The 20,978-nt window shown below is 54.8% G+C and overlaps 2 protein-coding genes across 22 annotated transcripts in view; both read left to right on the top strand.

Moving 5' to 3' along the window:
- PCGF3 (polycomb group ring finger 3) overlaps positions 1–20,978 on the top strand; it is a 64,795-nt gene that overhangs the window by 24,711 nt on the left and 19,106 nt on the right. For 5 of the 21 annotated variants that reach the window (XM_078001527.1, NM_001258171.1, XM_078001530.1 and 2 more), the window contains 7 exon segments: positions 694–732; positions 1,030–1,170; positions 3,124–3,241; positions 4,386–4,482; positions 8,323–8,378; positions 14,948–15,058; positions 16,414–16,502. In XM_078001527.1, coding sequence (XP_077857653.1) covers positions 3,133–3,241; positions 4,386–4,482; positions 8,323–8,378; positions 14,948–15,058; positions 16,414–16,502 — 462 coding nt within the window. In that variant the 5' untranslated portion in view covers positions 694–732; positions 1,030–1,170; positions 3,124–3,132. 21 annotated transcript variants of the gene reach the window in all.
- On the top strand, positions 4,534–7,712 carry LOC144341050 (uncharacterized). The gene is made up of 2 exons (XM_078002854.1): positions 4,534–6,011; positions 6,609–7,712. The coding sequence occupies exon 2, from the start codon at positions 7,008–7,010 to the stop codon at positions 7,380–7,382; it is 375 nt and encodes a 124-aa protein (XP_077858980.1). The 5' UTR covers positions 4,534–6,011; positions 6,609–7,007; the 3' UTR covers positions 7,383–7,712.

The raw sequence follows: 20,978 nt of genomic DNA on the forward strand, positions 1-20,978 counted from the left end.
GCCGTGGCTCAAGCCTGTAATCCCAGCACTTTGGGAGGCCGAGACGGGCGGATCACGAGGTCAGGAGATCGAGACCATCCTGGCTAACACGGTGAAACCCCGTCTCTACTAAAAAATACAAAAAACTAGCCGGGCACGGTGGAGGTCGCCTGTAGTCCCAGCTACTCGGGAGGCTGAGGCAGGAGAATGGCGTAAACCCGGGAGGCGGAGCTTGCAGTGAGCTGAGATCCGGCCACTGCACTCCAGCCCCGGCGACAGAGCCAGATTCCATCTCAAAAAAAAAAAAAAAAAAAAAGAACACAGCGCTCTGTGCACAGCGGCAGAACTGCGGGGCTCTCATGCTGCCTCGTGGACCCGGCCCTCACTGCCTTGCCTCTGAGGCCCTGCATTTCCCCAGATCACCCCTGAAATTCACCCCTCCTCCAGGGAGCTTCCACCCAAGAGCTTCCTCTTGGGCCCAAAACAGCATGATGGGGCCCCCAGCTGCCCCCCACCCCCGTGGGCCGCGTGCCCACTCCTGCTGTCTCTGATGCCTTGGGCCTCCCAGGTAGAGCCTGTTCTTCACGGTCCCTGAAGAACTTTCGCTTATTTTAAGCAAACAGACCAGTGTAACCGAGCAAGGCTTGGTACCGCGGTGGGATGGGGGCCGTCCGCCTGCAGTCCAAGGGTAACCCTGTTGTGCTTTTTCCGCAGGCGTCACAATGTAGCAGGGACCCCAGGCGTCGTGCTCAGGTAAGTGCACGTAGGCCGACTGCCCTCCTCTTTCCGCGCCTGTGAACTGCCGGACTTTGCCGAGACCACGCTTTGTGCATGTGGTCGCCATGCCTTGCAGCGCCTCTTAAACGCCGGCTCTGAGGACAGGCTGGAGCCGTGCGTGGGTCCTTAGCTTTTCTCGCGGTCAGTACTTCTGATTGACCCCATTCCGCCTTTTGCTCGGTGGGGCTTGGTTGCGAGTTCTAGTCTAAATGGCGGAGTTGTGGCAGTCACACAACCATGACACGAAGTGAACAGGTGCCTTTTCTGTGCTAGAAAATGGAAAAAGAGCCAGGGCCGGAAGGAGGGTGCAGAAGCGAGCCCGCGTGCGGAGCCAGGAGGCAGCGTCGCGTGGGAGTGCTGGCCTGAAGCCTCCATGCCCCGGCAGAGGGACGGACACGCGGACGTCTAGCGGAGGTGAGGCCCACGTCCCCGACCCCGGAGGTGCTGCTGACTCCTTGCCCAGCCCTGTTGCCTGTTGTGGGGAGGGCGGGCGATCATGAGTAGCAGGCGGGTCAGGACACGGTGCAGCATTCACGGTTCACTGCCGAGTTTTCCTGGCCCTTCCTGTAAGAGTCCAAGATCCAGCCAGCTGTGGAGGGCCCAGGCCTTGATGGCAGCGCGGGGTGCAGAGGGCTGGTTTCCTTCCGTCACTGGTTCACTTGGGTGCCCTCCGGACGGCGTGTGGCGGAGGAGCAGTGCTGTGTGGGGGCGCAGCCTGGGGCTTCTGCCCAGTGAGTTGTGAGGCAGTTGATTAGCACCGGGAGATCCTCCGGCACAGGGCAGGGCTCTCGCTCCTCCCGGGTGGGTGTGGTCCTCAAGTGCGCAGGGCGGGGCTCCCCGTCCCAGGTGGGTGTGGTCCTCAGGGGCTCAGGGCGGGGCTCCCTGTCCCAGGTGGGTGTGGTCCTCAAGTGCGCAGGGTGGGGCTCCCCCTCCCAAATGGGTGTGATCCTCAGGGGCTCAGGGTGGGGCTCCCCTCCCCTCCTGTGTGGGCGTAGTCCTCAGGTATGCAGGGTGGGGCTCCCCCTCCCAGGTGGGTGTGGTTCTCAGGGGCGCAGGGAGGGGCTCCCCTCCCCTCCTGGGTGAGCGTGGTCCTCGGGCTCAGGGCGGGGCTCCGCCCCCCTCCCCTCCGTCTCCCTTCCCCTTCCTGGGCAGGCTCCGTATCCTCAGTGCGCATCAGGTCTCCCGAACCTCACAGCCCCACAGGGAGGAGGAGGGGAGGATTTGACTTTGGAAGTCTCTGACCAGGTGAGGACCGCAGGCGTAAAGGTGGTGGCATAGTGGTCCGGGACAGGCCTCACCCACAGGCATGTGACCCCTGGATGAGCCCAGCTTTCGGCTGCTTCGTGGGACCCCCAGGCCCGCGCCTGCAGCAGGCGACGTGGGGCTCAGCAGAGAGCTCCAGGCTGGGCCTCTTGGTGGCGGTGATGACGGAAGTGGTGTCACGCATGCAGCAGTTTGGGTCGCGGCTTTCCCTCCTCACTGAGGGAGACTCGTGCCTGCTTCTCTCCTGGTGAAAGGTCTGGGGAGCGAACTCCCAGTAGTGGGGTGCACCCCGGCCAGCCTGAGTCCCCGCCAGCCTCCACCCACGCAGCGGCCCTGCTCTCTTGCTGCCGGTGTGCGGTGACGTCGGGGGTCTGCTCCCTGAAGGCGCAGGTCTGGTGGGCGAGCAGAGCGGCTGCGGCAGCTCTCAAGGCAGGGCCTCCGCCAGCCACTGTGGCCTGGCCTTGTGCCCGCCCTGCGAGGGTAGAGTGGGGCCCCGGGGCGACGCGGCCCCTGCCCCGTGCTGCCTCAGGCTCTGGGAGACACAGCCTCGGGACACCCCGTGGAAGCGGCTCCGGCCCGGAAGTGAATGAGGAGGAAGGGGGAAGGGCGCACAGCCCAGACTCTTAAACTGGGCCCAGGGGCCGCGCTGTGAGCCAGCCGCACAGGGTCCAGGTGCCCAGAGCCTGCCCATCCTTATCCCATCTGGCAGCTCTGCCCTCGCAGCCTCCTCCTGCTCCCTCCGCCTTCACAGACAGAGGGTCCCGGGATCCTGCCTCTCTGAAGCTTTATGGACCCTTCTCAGTCCTCACTGCGAGAGGAGAGGAAGGGGTGTCAGGCACAGAGAGAAGCCAGTGCCGGCGGAGCCGGGGGCTTTTGAAAAGGTGGGCTTGTCCCAGTGCACACAGACACTGGATTGCTGACCGTGCCCTGCACATGGGAGCCTGGGACCCAGTGAGCCCAGGAGGCTCCTGCCGCCGGGGCCCGGGGCCTGCACCTTCCTCCCAGCCTGCATGCTCTTCCTTGGAGGGCCGCTGTCAGAACTAAGCCAAGGATGAAAGGCTTTGGAGAGTTTCAGGTGTTAATTAATCGCATTTTGTCTTGCAGAAGCCAAAGATGTTGACCAGGAAGATCAAGCTGTGGGACATCAACGCCCACATCACCTGCCGCCTGTGCAGTGGGTACCTCATCGACGCCACCACGGTGACGGAGTGCCTGCACACCTGTGCGTGCCCCACCCAGGCCACCCAGGGAGGGCGTGCCCTTTCCAGCTGTGTGCTCTTCAGAACCTTGGCCTTTGTTTTACCACGAGCTTTGAGCTCAAGCCCCGACAAAAGCAGGACCCAGGACCAGGGGCAGAGAGGATCTTGAGGATAAGTCAGAAAAGTCATTTCACACTAAAGGTTCTGTGGGTGGTTTCAGAGCAGATGAGGCCTCACTTAGGAGAGCTAAACACAGGAGGGGCCACGCTCCTGCCACTGAGCAGCAGGGCCAGTGGCCGCTGTGACACGGCGCTCACTGCTGGCGGTTTCCACATCTCCGAAGGAGTTCCTTAAATCCTTCAAAGGGGAACCTGCCAGTGTGCTCCTCACACTGGATGTGCGTCCGCACACCTGATGAGCCTGTGCGTTGGTGTTAGAGGACTCACAACTGGGGCTAGACCTGGGTGTTTCTCTAAGTGTGGCTGCAGCTGACGGGCAGGCGTCATCAGTCAGGCTGAGGCTCAGTTCTTGTGCTAACATGAGGCCTCATGGCTGGCGGCCCTGCTGGTGTGGACGACCGCTCTGTGCGTCTCTTGATGGCTGAGGACCATTTCGCTTAAACAGGATCTTTAAAATAAAGTGTACACTTATAACACAAGTGATGCTTGTGTATTTCTCATTTTAGAAAATAAAATATTTGCCAAGTTGATAGAATTTTGACTTTAACGTTAATCGTATTTTTAGATACTGGTTAGCATATTTTATGTTAGGTTATTTTCATTTGATTTTATCTAGTTGTACATAGAAGATACTGTCATCTTTTAGGACAAAGTATTGTAAAATTATCTATATTAGCCCATGTTCTGATGACCCACAGCTCTCTCACCTTTGAGCATCATCTCCCCATTCTAAGTGTTTCTTCCCACTTAAATCCTAACCCTGCCTCTTTGAGGAAGCCCATTGACAGGACAGTTAAAACTTTCTTGTTGCTTCTGATACCAGAACGGCAAGATGTTTCCTTTTCAGAAGCCAAGAGCCGTAAGGAGGACAGCAGTGAGCATCTGCACAAAAATGAGCTCAGAGATGCCCGTGTTCAGTGGAGCACATGGGTGGGCTGGGTGCCCTGGCTCTGGACTCTCTCCTAACACACTTGTGCTTTGATGACAGTCTGCAGGAGCTGCCTGGTGAAGTACCTGGAGGAGAACAACACCTGCCCCACCTGCAGGATCGTGATCCACCAGAGCCACCCCCTGCAGTACATCGGGTGAGTGTGGGCCTCCCCAGGCCACAGTACGTCGGGTGAGTGCCCCCCAGGCATCTCTGTGAGTGTGGGCGTTCCCAGGCCACCGTACGGAGTGAGTGCCCCCAGGAGTCTCTGTGAGTGTGGGTGTTCCGAGGCCACAGTATGTGGGGTGAGTGCCCCCAGGCGTCTCTGAGAGTGTGGGCCTTCCCAGGCCACAGTACGTCGGGTGAGTGCCCCCGGGCGTCTCTGTGAGTGTGGGCCTTCCCAGGCCATAGTGCTGTACCCCCATCCTGCCTTGGCAGCAGCCTCTCCTGACCAAGGGCACCCCAGGAGCTTCACACGAAGAACCTGGGTCCAGCACTTACCAGGCCACCCTGCCAGGCCTGCCCACACTGTGCCTGCAGATACATTTCCATCAATACTTAGTCAAGTAGACTGGGTACAGTGGCTCACACCTGTAATCCCAGCACTTTGGGAGACCGAGGCGGGCGGATCACCTGAGGTCGGGAGTTTGAGACCAGCCTGACCAATATGGAGAAACCCCATCTCTACTAAAAATACAAAATCAGCCAGGCGTGGTGGCGCATGCCTGTAATCCCAGCTATTCGGGAGACTGAGACAGGAGAATCGCTTGAACCCAGGAGGTGGAGGTTGCAGTAAGCGGAGACTGTGCCGTTGCACACCAGCCTGGCAACAGAGCAAGACTCTGTCTCAAAAAAAGAGAAAAATCACTTAGTCAAGTCAAATCATTGGAGAACCCTCAGGACCCAGGTTGAATGTCATGAGTTTTATGCAGAATTTGCTGAAGTTAAATTTGATGTGAGCTGGCCCTTGGATCCACCTTCCACCTTTCTGCCGTGGAACAGGTGGTCCTGGCCCTGCTGCCCCTGGCACATGGCCGGGGTCTGTCTCCCTGTGCCACGGTCTTCTGCCCAGGGTCACAGAGAGCCTCAACTCACCACTGGGCCAGCCACTGTTTCTGGAGAAGGCAACTCTGGCCTGGACGTGAGCAGGAGGCCAAGGGGCCAGCCAGGTGGAGCATGTGGTTCTCACACAGACTTGGGGGGTTGCTCCAAAGGAAGGGAAATGCTCCTCATACCACAGAGGGTAGTAGAGATAATTCTGAAGACATTTTGAAGGAGGAAAGGCCGATGTGTTTGTTTTTCCCTTTTATTTTTATTATTATTATTTTAAAATTTTATTTATTTATTTTTGAGACGGAATCTCGCTGTCACCAGGCTGGAGTACAATGGCGCCATCTCAGCCTGCTGCAAGCTTCGCCTCCTGGGTTCAAACGATTCTCCTGCCTCAGCCTCCCGAATAGCTGGGATTACAGGCGCCTGCCACCAAGCCTGTCTAATTTTTACTTTTTTTTTTTTTTTTGAGACGGAGTCTCGCTCTGTCGCCCAGGCTGGAGTGCAGTGGCCGGATCTCAGCTCACTGCAAGCTCCGCCTCCTGGATTTACGCCATTCTCCTGCCTCAGCCTCACGAGTAGCTGGGACTACAGGCGCCTGCCACCTCGCCCGGCTAGTTTTTTGTATTTTTTTTAGTAGAGATGGGGTTTCACCATGTTAGCCAGGATGGTCTCAATCTCTTGACCTCGTGATCCACCCGTCTCGGCCTCCCAAAGTACTGGGATAACAGGCTTGAGCCACCGCGCCCGGCCAATTTTTGCATTTTTAGTAGAGATGGGATTTCACCTTGTTGGCCAGGCTGGTCTCAATCTCGGCGTCTGCGGTTCCAGCTACTCAGGAGGCGGAGGTGGGAGGATCGCTTGAGCCCAGGAGGCAGAGGTTGCAGTGAGCCAAGATCGCATCACTGCACTCCAGCCTAAGTGACAGAAGGAGACCCTGTCTCAAAAAAACTAAAAAAATAAAAAGAGGATACCAAAGTGGGAACTAGATTTTAAATACCATGCTTATGTAATCTTTTCACAAAACCTCGATCTAGATCATAAAGATGACAGGAAGGGCCTCATCTTAGGACAGAGTCTCTCTCTTGTTGCCCAGGCTTGATTGTGGTGGTGTGATCTGGACTCATTGCAACCTCTGCCGCCCGGGTTCAAACGATTCTCCTGCCTCAGCTTCCTGAGTAGCTGGGACTACAGGTGTGCACCACCATGCCTGGCTATTTTTTGTATTTTTAGTAGAGATGGGGTTTCACCATGTTGGCCAGGCTGGTTTCAAACTCCTGACTTTAGGTCATCCGCCCACCTCGGCCTCCTGAAGTGCTAGGATTACAGGTGTGAGCCACCGCACCCAACTCTTACAGACTTTTCTTTACATTATTTGGAAACATTCCAGAAAGGCCTCTGTTCAGTGGAAATCCCACAAAGACCAAGATACCCCAGGAAGCAGTTGGTGGGAGGGGCAGGGACAGTGTCCCCTGAGCGCACAGGACACAGGGAACCTCGGGTGAGCGCACGGGACGCAGGGAACCTCGGGTGTCCGCAGGGACAGTGTCTCCTGAGCGCACGGGACGCAGGGAACCTCGGGTGTCCGCAGGGACAGTGTCCCCTGAGCGCACGGGACGCAGGGAACCTGGGATGTCTGCAGGGACAGTGTCCCCTGAGCGCACGGGACGCAGAGAACCTGGGATGTCCGCAGGGACAGTGTCCCCTGAGCGCACGGGACGCAGAGAACCTGGGATGTCCGCAGGGACAGTGTCCCCTGAGCGCATGGGACGCAGAGAACCTGGGATGTCCGCAGGGACAGTGTCCCCTGAGCGCACGGGACGCAGGGAACCTCGGGTATCCGCAGGGACAGTGTCCCCTGAGCGCATGGGACGCAGAGAACCTGGGATGTCCGCAGGGACAGTGTCCCCTGAGCGCACAGGACGCAGAGAACCTGGGATGTCCGCAGGGACAGTGTCCCCTGGGACGCAGAGAGCCTGGGATGTCCGCAGGGACAGTGTCCCCTGAGCGCATGGGACGCAGAGAACCTGGGATGTCCGCAGGGACAGTGTCCCCTGAGCGCACGGGACGCAGAGAACCTGGGATGTCCGCAGGGACAGTGTCCCCTGGGACGCAGAGAGCCTGGGATGTCCGCAGGGACAGTGTCCCCTGAGCGCATGGGACGCAGAGAACCTGGGATGTCCGCAGGGACAGTGTCCCCTGAGCGCATGGGACGCAGAGAACCTGGGATGTCCGCAGGGACAGTGTCCCCTGAGCGCACGGGACGCAGAGAACCTGGGATGTCCGCAGGGACAGTGTCCCCTGGGACGCAGGGAACCTGGGGTGTCCGCAGGGACAGTGTCCCCTGAGCGCACGGGACGCAGAGAACCTGGGATGTCCGCAGGGACAGTGTCCCCTGAGCGCACGGGACGCAGAGAACCTGGGATGTCCGCAGGGACAGTGTCCCCTGGGACGCAGAGAACCTGGGATGTCCGCAGGGACAGTGTCCCCTGAGCGCACGGGACGCAGGGAACCTGGGGTGTCCGCAGGGACAGTGTCTCCTGAGCGCACGGGACGCGGGGAACCTTGGGTGTCTGCAGGGACAGTGTCTCCTGAGCGCACGGGACGCGGGGAACCTGGGGTGTCCGCAGGGACAGTGTCTCCTGAGCGCACGGGACGCAGGGAACCTGGGGTGTCCAGCAGACAGAAGCACGGGTTCCCAGAATAACCTTATCTGTCATTATTTCGAATGTTTGTAAGCAGCCAGAGCCCAAATTAAATGATGCATTAATTCAAGTCATACATAGCTTTTGGTGACACAAACATTTTTTCATTTGTAAACTAGAAGTAAAATTCCAACAGAGTTCCCAACTGGTGATTCTGAACTTTGATATTGTTAAATGGAAAATGTACAAGAATTATAGAATTAACATTTCTAGCTAACTCCACCTTTCTGTTCTTTCGCCAGTCATGACAGAACCATGCAAGATATTGTTTACAAATTGGTACCAGGCCTCCAAGAAGGTGAGTGTCCGACTGTCTCACTGATCTCTGAGGTCCCGGCCTGGCCTCTGCAGCCGCTGCTCTCCTGGAAGTTTGGTTCTCGGATGGGAGGCCCCTTTCCTTTTGGTCGAATCACTGTCTTCTCGTCCCTGCTCTCAGCCCATCTTTATCTCCTTGGCTGGTCTCTTCTTTTGTCTGTCTAGGATCCGTAGACATCTTTCTGCCCCTTCTCTGTATTCATTCAGCAAGTATGGATCGCATGTTTAGTGCATGGGACCCCCAGCGCTCAATGCAGCTCCTGCCCCGCCCAGGACCCTGCCTTCTTCCTGGGCCCCACCTCCTGTCCCAGACTTGCCTCTCCCCATCCCACAGCACCAGCCTCCCCACAACAGAGGAGCAGCACATTGGCAGAGCGGGTAGCTGGTGTTTCTAGAAAAACTTCACTGTAAAGTCAAATTTCATTTAGAATTAAAGGAAATACCAAGTAGTACAAATACCCTGCAAGTGGAAATCGGTTGCTTGGGGATCGCTCGGCGGAAAGCTCCCTGGCTCCCGCCGCTCGCACGGTGGTGGTGGCCCTCCGCTGGCGACCGGGAAGGAGGCCAAGGAGGGGCCGGGTCAGCGCCAGGTGGGCTGTCCTGGCATTCTGCTCATCAGACCTTTCAAAGGCAGATAGAGAAGCTGAGAATTCACTTGGGCTGGTTCTCACTGTATCTCAGAAGAGGGTTAGAATTCAAAACACAGCTGAATATGCCAGATCCATAGAAATCGTATCTCACCTTTAATGCGTGACCCAGAGAATCACACTGTTAAGAGGCTCCTTTCCCTACTCACAGAGTTCATTCATGCAGGAAGAATTTAGATTTCCTGAGTAAACGTAGATGAAACAATTAGTCTTTTAATATCTGAAAGTTTTTTCGTCCTGGGAAAAGGCAAAGGATACATTCGAGTAAAATGCTGACACCTTAAGAAACGTTTGCACCGAGTGTTTCAGACGCGTAGCAGTGGGTGGGATTGGGGCAGGACCCTGAGTTTTGTGACCCCCACCAGTGCTGACACCTTAAGAAACATTAGTGGCCGGGCGCAATGGCTTATGCTTGTAATCCCAGCACTTTGGGAGGCCGAGGTAGGTGGATCATCAGGTCAGAAGTTTGAGACCAGCCTGACCAACATAGTGAAACCCTGTCTCTACTAAAAATACTAAAAATACAAAAAAAAAAAAATGAGCCAGACGTGGTGGCAGGTGCCTGTAATCCCAGCTACTCAGGAGGCTGAGGCAGGAGAATCGCTTGAACCCGGGAGGCAGAGGTTGCAGTGAGCCGAGATCACACCACTGCGCTCCAGGCTGCATGACAGAGCAAGACTCTGTCTTAAAAAAAAAGTTTGCACTGGAGTGTTTCAAACGCATAGCAGTGGACAGGATTGGGGCAAGAACCTCGAGTTTTGTGACCCCCCACCCCCCGCCAGCAGTTTCCAGGCTTTGCTACACCTACTGCTCCCTCAGCCTCGCCCCGTGGCCTTTGATCTGTAAAGGGTACAGTACTATCCCGAGAAGATAAGGGTTCTTAAAGCTCATAACCACATACCTTTATAACATTTAGGAAAATGGTGGAGATTCCTTAAAACCAAATAGTCCCTCAGCGCGGACATTTCTAGTTGTCTCATAAATGCTGTGGTTTTTGGTTGTTGTTTATTTATTTATTATTATTTTTTTGAGACCCGGTCCCTGTCACCCAGGCTAGAGTGCAGCGGTGCTATCACAGCTCACCGAAGCTTCAACCTCCCGGGCTCAAGTGCTTCTCCCGCCTCAGCCTGCCGGGTAGCTGGAACTACAGGCAAGCACCACCATGCCTGGCTAATTGTTTGTAGGGATAGGGTTTTGCTGTGTTGCCCAGGGTGGTCTTGAACTTCTGGTCTCAAGCAGTCCTCCTGCCTCGGCCTCCCAAAGTGCTGCGATTACAGGTGTGAGCCCCCACAGCCAGCCTGTTTTTATTCCAGTCCAGATCCAGAGAATGCCACTGACTCACGGGCCTCCTTCTGGCTCCCTCTTGCCTCTGCCTTCCCATCGTCCTGGGCTGTCCTGTGGCAGTAGACCTGGGTCGCATTCCGGCTGTGTTTTTGGCAAGCCCACTTCTGGGAGTCCCTCAGGGCAGGTGTCGTCCGCGTGCTGAGGAGGGTGGCACTGAGATCTGCATGCCGCCCCGTTCCATCACTTGTCTTTGTGTGTTAGTTGGAGTGCTTCCAGAAAACCAGAAAGACACACTTTGCTATTTGGTCCATTTTGTGTAGGAAGGGCTGAAAAAAAACTATTTCCTTCATTTGTGTTCAAAACAGCAAGCTGGTTTCCCTGCCTCTGCAGTCAGGGGTTTGACCTGTGTGTTCTGCATGCGCCGTGCTCGTGTCCTTCCTGATGCTCCAGTCCTCATCTGCAGCCAGTGGGCACCTCTTCATGCCCCGGGGTCTTGGGTGGTCCCTGTCCAGGACACGAGGCTCTTGGGGCTGCCCTGCCTCTTTGCCTGAGGGCTCAGGTTCCTCCTCAGGGCTGCCCTGCCTCTTTGCCCAAGAGCCCGGGTTCCTCCTCGGGGGACAGTGGTGTCTCAAGGCCAGCAGACCCGTGCACAGTGCCACCTTCCCATAGAACTTGAGCTTGTGCAGGGAGGGCACAGTGCGTCCAGCCTGGAGCAAGTTGTGTGTTCTCGTCCACCTCAGCACGCTCTTGTCCAGCATGGATGCTGCCAACTCCAGTCTACACTGAAGAAGTCGAGAGGGAGGAGGTTCCGGAGTGCTCCAGATTCACACCCCCAGGGCACGGTGGCCCCGAGCCGTCTCCCTGACAAGCTCCTCTCTCTGGCCACCGTGTTTTCCATTGAGTCAATATTCTTTTTGTTGTTGTTTCTCAAACTTTCAGTCATTTATGGCTCTTTAGAAGGAGGATTCTAACTTTAAAACTCTTAGCAGTGCACCTGTTTACTTGATAGAGGCTACTTGCAATTTGTTTAGTTTTATCTGTGGGGCAGACAATCATAAACCTGATTTCTCCGACCAGAGACCTCTTCCTGAAATGCGCATTAGCTGCGAGGATGCAGTGGTGAGGTGAAGCGAGGCGTCAGCCCTTGAGGGTCTAGGTGCCTGTTTTGGAGGAGACGCCGACTGAGTCCTGCCCCTCCCACCTGGGTGCCGGGCAGGCCCTCCACGCTGTCCCCGCTCCCGGCCGTGGTGGGGGCTTGCTGGAAGAGAGTTCCCTGCTAGACCACAGGTGGGGTTAGGGTTTTAGTGGTTTGTTGTTTCTTTTTGTTTTTATAGATTTTTTTTTTTTTTTTTTTTTTGAGACGGAGTCTGGCTCTGTCACCCAGGCTGGAGTGCGGTGGCATGATCTCGGCTCACTGCAAGCTCCGCCTCCCGGGTTCACGCCATTATCCTGCCTCAGCCTCCCGAGTAGCTGGGACTACAGGTGCCCGCCACCACACTGGGCTAATTTTTTTTTTTTTTTTTTTTTTTGTATTTTTAGTAGAGACGGGGTCTCACCGTGTTAGCCAGGATGGTCTCAATCTCCTGACCTCATGATCCACCCACCTCGGCCTCCCAAAGTGCTGGGATTGCAGGCGTGAGCCACCGCGTCCGGCCTATCAAAGTGTCCATTCTCAGTCTCTGCCCATTCTGCGTTCTTTCACTCGGTGGGCGTGTCGTAGTCTTTGGTGTGCCAGGCTCCTCTCCGTTCCTGGGGAGGGCCGTGGGGCTTGCGTGCTCACCAGTCCTCTCTCCACGGATCCTGAACATGCCTGTCACCTCTTGCTTTAGAAACGTGGGGACCGGACACAGTGTCTCATGCCTGTAGCCCTAGCACTGTGGGAGGCCGAGGCAAGAGGATCCCATGAGCTAAGAATGTTTCTTTACATTTTTAAATAGTCCGAAAAAATCAAAAGCATCATATTTTATGATGTGAAAATTTAAGAATTGAAATTTCATGGTGCGTAGTCTGATTGGAACCGGCCCTGCTGGCTCAGCGGTGGTCTGCCTTCACCCGTCCGTGGTGCAGTTGAGTGTGCGCTGGGCGTGTGCTGCCTGCCTGCTGGTGGCTTTGAGCAGCTCTCTGTGCGCCCTGGCTGGAACTCATCATCACTGCGTCGGGACGTTTTCACGCCCACTGCATGGCCTGCACGTCAGAATGAAGAAAGGAGAAAAGGAGACTTCAGGGTTGCACTTCGAAGCCACAGTGAACTCTGAGTTGTTTTGTTGTTGAACTGTCATTGTTGATGGCAAAGCACGGAGTTTCTCATCCGGAGTTTCTCATCCGTGATACTGTAGCTATGTCGAGAGCAAACAGCTGACAGTGGAGTCACCGACTCAACACCAGCAATATCCGCCCTTACGGGAAAGCAGTATTTAGACACCAGCAATATTCCCCACTCACAGGAAAGCAGTATTTAGAAAATACTGAAAATTTAAAATGGAATGTCTCATCACAGCAGAATTTCCTCTCAGAAGTGAAAATGAAATACGGCTGTAGTCAGAGTAAGCTTCCAATTGTCTGATTCGTTAGCCTTGTGCCAACAGTGAGCTCATCAGATCAGGCTGGACTGCCACAGCTTAAGAGCAGTGTCCGGAGACAGTGAGCTCTTATTCATTCATTCATTCATTCATTCATTCATTCACTTTTGAGATGGAGTTTCACTCTTGTTGCCCAGGCTGAGTGCAGTGGCACTATCTCAGCTCACCGCAACCTCCGCCTCCCAGGTTCACACGGTTCTCCTGTCTCAGCCTCCTGAGTAGCTGGGATTACAGGCATCTGCCACCATGCCCAGCTAATTTTTTGTATTTTAGTAGAGATGGGGTTTCACTGTGTTGGCCAGGCTGGTCTCAAACTCCTGACCTCAGGTGATCCACCTGCCTCAGCCTCCCAAACTGCCAGGATTACAGGTGTGAGCCACGCCCAGCCCCAATAAATGTTTGGATGCCTCTATACACCTGACACTGAGTGCTACTATTTTTAATCCTTTTTTATTCTTCTAGGTGAAAATTAAAGAAATGGGAATTAGAGCCAAGGGTCTGAAGCTGAGTTGTTTTCCACTGTGTCCATGGGGCTCTCTCCTTTGCATGGACCCATGTGACCTTTCTATCATTCCCATTACAGCTCTTCTGGAGACTGATGGGCACAGCCTCCTGCTGTCAGCCCCTGTCTTCCAGGCCTCCGTTTCAGCTGCTGGGATGTGATTATTTAAGGGAAACATTTTCTTTCAAGCTGCTCTCAGATTGTCCAGGCCAATCTTTCAGCATTTCCCTTGTGAAGCTCCACCTGAGGCCGGCCACACCTATCCCCTTGGCTCTCGGGGTCCCCTCCTGTCTCTACCCAGGCTCTCGGGGTCCCTTCCTCTCCCCAGGCTCTCGGGGTCCCCCCCCTCTACCCAGGCCTTGGGGTCCCCTCCTGTCTCTATCCAGGCTCTCGGGGTCCCTTCCTCTCCCCAGGCTCTCAGGGTCCCCTCTTCCCAGGCTCTCGGGGTCCCTTCCTCTCTCTTCCTAGGCTCTCGGGGTCCCCTCCTCTCTCTTCCTAGGCTCTCGGGGCCCCCTCCTCTCTCTGCCCAGGCTCTCGGGGCCCCCTCCTCTCTCTACCTAGGCTACTGTGTTCCTGAGCAGTGACCCACGTCGTCCACTCCGTTGCCTGGATGTGAACTTAAGGTCACATTTAGGGGGCCTTTGCTGAGAGTCCGTTTGCTTTTCCCTGGAACCTGCAAGGTTCTGGCCTGCTCTTGCTGGCCATCCCTGGAGGGTCAGGCCTCTTCTGGTCCAACCAGCGGAGGCCGCATGCTGACCGCCTCGAGCTGGAGTGACCCAATGGCAGGTGTGGGTGAGGAGGATGCTGCCTGTCTGTGGCCGGGCAGTCTCTTCCCTGGAATTTGTGCCTGTGGTTGTGGCCACAGACACCAGGGGGCGCTCTTAACCCACTGCCAGGCAATGTGGCGCCAGAGCCCATAGCTGTGAGCAGCCGTCGCAGCAGGCTGTGGACTCAGGCACCCGGGACACATGGTCCCTGGGGCTGTCGGGCCCTTGAGGGCTCTCTTGGGGTTCCTCAATGGCGGTCTTAGGTGCCTGTGAGCTGGCAGGGTCTGCCACCGCGCAGAAGCGTGGGGAGAGCCCAGTGGCAGGTTCATTCTCTGAGCTGTGGGCGTCCAGGCAGTTCACTGGCTCAGCCGTGAGGTCAGCAATGATGTTTGACGCGGCACCCATGTGGCTGCAGTATTTATCAAGCCCCTGGTGATGGTTGGTTCTGTGACATTGGACACTCACAGGCGGTGGCCGAGATGGGAATGACAGTCCCACAGCTGGGCTTCCTGGGCTCCATGCCTGTCCTAGGCCTAGAAGAGCCGGCCTGCGACTCAGCGTCCCATGTGGGCTGGTGGGGCGGGTGCCCGGGGGGGGCACCTCCTGCTGTGCTGAGCCCCAAAAACATCCCAGTCTTAATTTGCTGCTTTCTTATTAGTAGCCTTCAAACTTCATAATGCAAATCCGTAATTTTCTTTATGTGATGTTTATGAACAGTTTAATATAATCCACTGCCTGTGTAAGATTAAAGACTGTGTGTTGATTTTCCATAGCGGAAATGAGAAAGCAGAGGGAGTTCTATCACAAATTGGGCATGGAGGTGCCTGGAGACATCAAGGGGGAGACCTGCTCTGCAAAACAGCACTTAGATTCCCATCGGAATGGTGAGTGCCCTGCGTGCCCATCGAGAAGCCCCAGGAATCCCTGCACAAGGCCTTTTCTTAAAGAGCCGGCACTGTCTGCCAGGCTCTCCCACACGTACTCGGGAGAAAATGAAGGAACCTGAGGGTGCGGGGAGGTTAGGGTTCGAGGCGTTCCTCCTCACTCCTGGTACCAGTGGGAATGTGGGCAGAGGGGAGAAGCGGGGGTCCTGGAGGGGTGAGGCCAGCAGGGGAGAGCAGGAGGGCCCCCCGAGAGTGCCTTGGGGGCAGAGGTCAGGGATCGGAGAGCCTGTGGAAAAAGTAGTGGAAGGTGAACTTCCTGAGACTTGGCTTGGCTTGGTTTACTGTAAAATGGCAAAATAATGGTTTGGTTTCTGTGTAAAGGGAATGGTATGTTCACATCCAAGTGTATCACAACAGATTTTCATGTCTTGAGGACATTTTATTTTCCTAGTGGACCACACAAACTCTTAAGAAATTTTTTTTTTTTTTTTTTTTTTTTTTTTTTTTTGAGACGGAGTCTCACTCTGTCGCCCAGGCTGGAGTGCAGTGGCCGGATCTCAGCTCACTGCAAGCTCCGCCTCCCGGGTTTACGCCATTCTCCTGCCTCAGCCTCCCGAGTAGCTGGGACTACAGGCGCCCGCCACCTCGCCCGGCTAGTTTTTTTGTATTTTTTAGTAGAGACGGGGTTTCACCGTGTTAGCCAGGATGGTCTCGATCTCCTGACCTCGTGATCCGCCTGTCTCGGCCTCCCAAAGTGCTGGGATTACAGACTTGAGCCACCGCGCCCGGCCACTCTTAAGAAATGTTTAGGCTCCTCTGTGTATCTGTGAGGGTTGGAGGGGTAAGAGGGGCCTGGCTCTGTCACTCCCACGGCTTTGCGGGTCCCAGGAAGCGCAGCCGTGAGGGGTGCTTGGGAAGCGTGTCTGGGAACCAAGCAGTCCTGTCAGACCCGTTTTACCGAGGGGAAGTTTTCATTTTAAATGCAGTGTTAGAATAGTGGATTTTTAGCAGAAGGCTTTCAGATGGAGGGCTGATGGGGTCAGCACTGAGCAGCTCTGGGCGGGCCTGGCCAGGTGGGTGCGAAGCATGTGTGTGTCCCACACCGGCTCCGGCTGCCCCGTCCCTGTCTTCTGTGCTCCCCACATCTGCACCCACAGACCCATGCGCCCGTTCCGCCTCCCGGGGAGACCCCTGCAGACGCTTTGCAGACGGCTTTCCTTTGACTCCTACTCTGCTCCGGGGGTTCAGTCTCCTAATGGAATGAATTTTTGACGGCATTTGGAGTACAGTGGAGTTTTTTAAATGGCTTGACAGTTTGGATTTCATGGTGCACTATGTTCTGTTTGTGCTAAAAGGTGAAACCAAAGCAGACGACAGTTCAAACAAAGAGGCCGCGGAGGAGAAGCCGGAGGAGGACAACGACTACCACCGCAGCGACGAGCAGGTGGGCGGGGCCCTGGGGCTTCCGGATGCTCCTGTATTTGGAACCATGAGCAGGTGGGCGGGGCCCCGGGGCTTCCGGATGCTCCTGTATTTGGAACCATGAGCAGGTGGGCGGGGCCCCGGGGCTTCTGTATTAGTGCTCCCCAGGGAGCCTTGAGCAGGTGGATGGGGCCCCAGGGCTTCTGTATTAGTGCTCCCCAGGGACCCTGAGCAGGTGGGTGGGGCCCCAGGGCTTCTGTATTAGTGCTCCCCAGGGACCCTGAGCAGGTGGGCGGGGCCCCAGGGCTTCTGTATTAGTGCTCCCCAGGGACCCTGAGCAGGTGGGCGGGGCCCCAGGGCTTCTGTATTAGTGCTCCCCAGGGACCCTGAGCAGGTAGGTGGGGCCCCGGGGCTCCAGGACGCTCCTGTATTAGTCTTCCTGTAATAGTGCAGTGCCAGGAGCACCGACGGAGGGCTCACACCAAAAACCTTCCCTCAGGATGAAGTGATGCCCAGCACCCAAGGGCTGCAGTTTTCTTCCTCCCGACTTCTTCCTTTGTTTTTCTTTTTTAAAAATTACCAGAGGAGCACGTGCCTAGGGTAAAGCATGGCAGATATAAAACGTGGCAGGTCAGCGGCCGGCTCTGGCCTCTCAGCCCCATGGCCCGAGTTGTGTGCCTTTTCCTCCGGGCACGTCTGTGTGCGTCTGTGAATGTTATGTGAAAGAAGGCACAGCCCAGCAGTGTGTTGAAAGTGGGAGTGAACGTCGAAGGCCTCTTCGTGTGTCCGTGTGTCATTTACTGTATTACCAGATGAAGACAGAAAAACTACATGGTCACAGACATGCAGAAAAAGAATTTAGTGAAATTCCATAACCACGTCTAAAGAACTTTTTTTGGGGGGTGGAGTTTTTACTCTTGTCTGCCAGGCTGGAGTGCAGTGGCACCATCTTGGCTCACTACGGCCTCTGCCTCCTGGGTTCAAGCGATTCTCCTGCCTCAGCATCCTGAGTAGCTGGGACTATAGGCACCTGTTACCACGCCCGGCTAACTTTTGTATTTTTAGTAGAGACAGAATTTCACCACATTGGCCAGGCTGGTCTTGAACACCTGACCTCAGTTGACCTGCCTGCCTCAGCCTCCCAAAGTGCTGGGATTACAGGCGTGAGCCACCGCGCCCGGCTGAGTAATGGGACCTTAACTTTTTAGTTTATACTTATGCATTGTTTAAAAGGTTCAGTGAGCATTACAGAAATAGACACGTGTGTCCAACGTGGGATGTGATGGCGTTGCCTTTTGGGTCAGTAGAGAAGAGCAGCCAGTTCAGAGAAGGGGTCTGCAGGGGCAGGAAGAGAGGAAATCGCCCTCTTCTTTAATGACCCCTGGTTTCACTGCCATGCTTGGTTCCTGGTGTTTAAGTGCCTGATGCTTCCTCTGTTGGTGGCTTGGCGGCTCTTCTGGAACTACGCTGTTCTTCTCTCTGTGGCGTTGGTCTCGTCTGCGCTGAGGCCCCAGGTCTTTCCTGGTTGGCCTTTGTTAGTTACTTGTCCTTAGAGCAGTTCCCCCCTGGGAGGAGCCCCCTGGGATCTTGTGGAAATTCGGTTTTGGGGTCTGCTGGGTGGGCTGGTGTTCCAGAGGGGCGCAGGCTGCTGCTCCCCCTTCCTCTGGTGTGGTTTTCCACGGATTGATGTAAAGCTGTGTGTGATGTCCTCCTCCAGTTTAATCTGTGTTTTGCAGTTTTAAATTTATATCAGTGCTTATTTTTACTAATATTTACCTTTTCTTTTGATCCTTGATGTGCTCAAGATGTATTTGTTGCTTTCAAAAGAGCCAATTTTTTTTTTAATTGATCAAACATTGAATTTTCTTTTTTCTTTTTTGAGATGAAATTTTGCTCTTGTTGCCCAGGCTGGAGTGCAATGGCACGATCTCGGCTCACTGCAACCTTTGCCTCCCATGTTCGAGTGATTCTCCTGCCTCAGCCTCCTGAGTAGCTGGGATTACAGGCATGCGCCACTACGCCCGGCTAATTTTGTATTTTTAGTAGAGACGGAGTTTCTCCATGTTGGTCAGGCTGGTCTTGGACTCCCGACCACAGGTGATCTGCCCGCCTCGGCCTCCGAAAGTGCTAGAATTACAGGCATGAGCCACCACGCCCTACAGAATTTTCTTTTTTTTCTTTTTTGTGAGACAGGCCTCAGCCTCCCAAGTAGCTGGGATTACAGGCATGCCCTTCCACGCCCTGCTAATTTTTATATTTTTAGTAGAGATGGGGTTTTACCATGTTAGCCAGGCTGGTCTTGAACTCCTGACCTCGTGATCCACCCACCTTGGCCTCCCAAAGTGCTGGGATTATAGGCGTGAGCCCCCATGCCCAGCCTTGCTGAATTTTCTTAAAACATTTTTTTTTTCTGACATCTTGAGTTAAAAGTCTTTTGTTGGCCAGGCGCGGTGGCTCACGCCTGTAATCCCAGCACTTTGGGAGGCTGAGGCAGGCAGACCACGAGGTTAGGAGATCAAGACATCCTGGTTAACATGATGAAATCCCATCTCTACTAAAAATACAAAAAAAATGGCCGGGCACAGTGGCTCACACCTGTAGTCCCAGCTGCTCGCGAAGCTGAGGCAGGAGAATGACGTGAACCCGGGAGGTGGAGCTTGCAGTGTGCAGAGATCGCGCCACTGCACTCCAGCCTGGGCGACAGAGCAAGACTCCATTTCAAAAAAAAAAAAAAAAAAAAAGTCTTTTGTTGTTCTTTGAGACAGGATCTGGCTCTCTCATCCAGCCTGGAGTGCAGTGGTACAATCACAGCTCCCTGCACCCTCTGCCTCCTGGGCTCCTGCCCAAGCCTCCAGAGTAGCAGACACTGTTGGCACACCACACCAGTTAACTTTTTAAATTTTTTGTAGCAATGGAGTCTTGCTGTGTTGCCTAGGCCAGTCTGAACTCCTGGGCTCAAGCAGTCCGCCTGCCTCAGTCTTCCAAAGTGCCAGGATTCCAGGCATGAGCCCGCATGCCTGCCCGGTCTTTGTAAGTGCATTTCTGGCTGTGTGTTTCCTGTGTGCTCCTGGCTTCTCCCTGCACTTTTTTTTTTTTTTTTTTTGAGACGGAGTCTCGCTCTGTTGCCCAGGCTGGAGTGCAGTGGCCGGATCTCAGCTCACTGCAAGCTCCGCCTCCCGGGTTTACGCCATTCTCCTGCCTCAGCCTCCCGAGTAGCTGGGACTACAGGCGCCGCCACCACGCCCGGCTAGTTTTTTGTATTTTTTAGTAGAGACGGGGTTTCACTGTGTTAGCCAGGATGGTCTCGATCTCCTGACCTCGTGATCTGCCTGTCTTGGCCTCCCAAAGTGCTGGGATTACAGGCTTGAGCCACCGCGCCCGGCCCTCCCTGCACACTTTTATGAGTAACATTTTCACTGGCATTCATTTCTAAAGAAGCTGTAATTTCATCAGAGTTCCTTTTTGATCAAGAAGTTTGTTCTGAAGTATTCGAGTAACATGGCCTTTTTGGGTTCCATCCACTCTCCTTTCTAGTCTCCTTCCCGAGCGGTCAGGGAGTGTTGGTCAGGGAGTGTTGTCTACGCGGACCTCCGCCTTGGGGGATTGAGATCTTCTTTCTTGTTCACTTGGGTGCAGATTTTCCAGGGGTCCTGGGGTGATTTTCCTTTGGCTGAGTTTGCTGGTTGGTGTGGTGGGTAAACAAGCAGACCCCGGGGGCCAGTTGTCCACGTCCTGCTCTGCCTTTAGCCAGGGCGTGGCCTTCACAAGTGACCTACCTCTGTCTCAGTTTCTCTGTCTGTGGTGTGAGGTGGTGATGAGATTGCCTCGAGGTTTTTAGGAAGATTAAATGATTTCCTACTTGTGAGGCACCTTGAGGTGTTACGTTGAATGAGTGAGAAGCAAGCCGGCATCCTGGGAGATGGTTAACTCCGACATTCAAGTTCGGTGGTTTTTCTTGTTGACGCACCCCTTTAGATTCCTGTTCTCTCTGTTGCTCTAACCTCGCAGTGATGCTTAGGAGCCGTGCTGCTGGGTGTGCAGGCTGGTGGTTCTTACATAGTTTTGATGACTTGCACCTTTTGCCAGCGTGGATTCTTTTTTTTCTCTTTTTTTCCTGTTTAGTGTGTTTTTGCTCCAACCCCCGTTTCTCTTGTACTAACATCGCTACTGTTGCTGTTGGGCTCTGCTTCCACCCTCCCTGTCATTTGTCTCAGGTGTGTTACAGAGGCTTTTGCTTGGCTTTTTTACACCCATCTCAGGTTATCTTTGATAGGGGAGTTTAACCCGTTGTCTTTGTGAGAAAACACATCTTCTTCCCCTCTACCCTTGAGGGCCTGGATCAGGTTTGTTGACTTCTTTCTCTGCTCTGATGGTTTGGGAATTTTGGATTATCTTTCTGTTCTTGTGGCTGCTCTTAAACTTGGATTCCGTGTCCGTTTGTGGGATTATCTGCGTCTGTAACTTTGTGATGAGTTCCTGATCCCCATCTTCCAAAACT

Source organism: Macaca mulatta, chromosome 5 (genome assembly GCF_049350105.2).
Source record: "Macaca mulatta isolate MMU2019108-1 chromosome 5, T2T-MMU8v2.0, whole genome shotgun sequence".
In the NCBI taxonomy this organism is placed as follows: Eukaryota; Metazoa; Chordata; class Mammalia; order Primates; family Cercopithecidae; genus Macaca; species Macaca mulatta.

Coding starts and splice junctions, on each gene's coding strand:
- LOC144341050 (XM_078002854.1), top strand. CDS start 7,008: ATGTCTGCAGGGACAGTGTCCCCTGAGCGCACGGGACGCAGAGAACCT.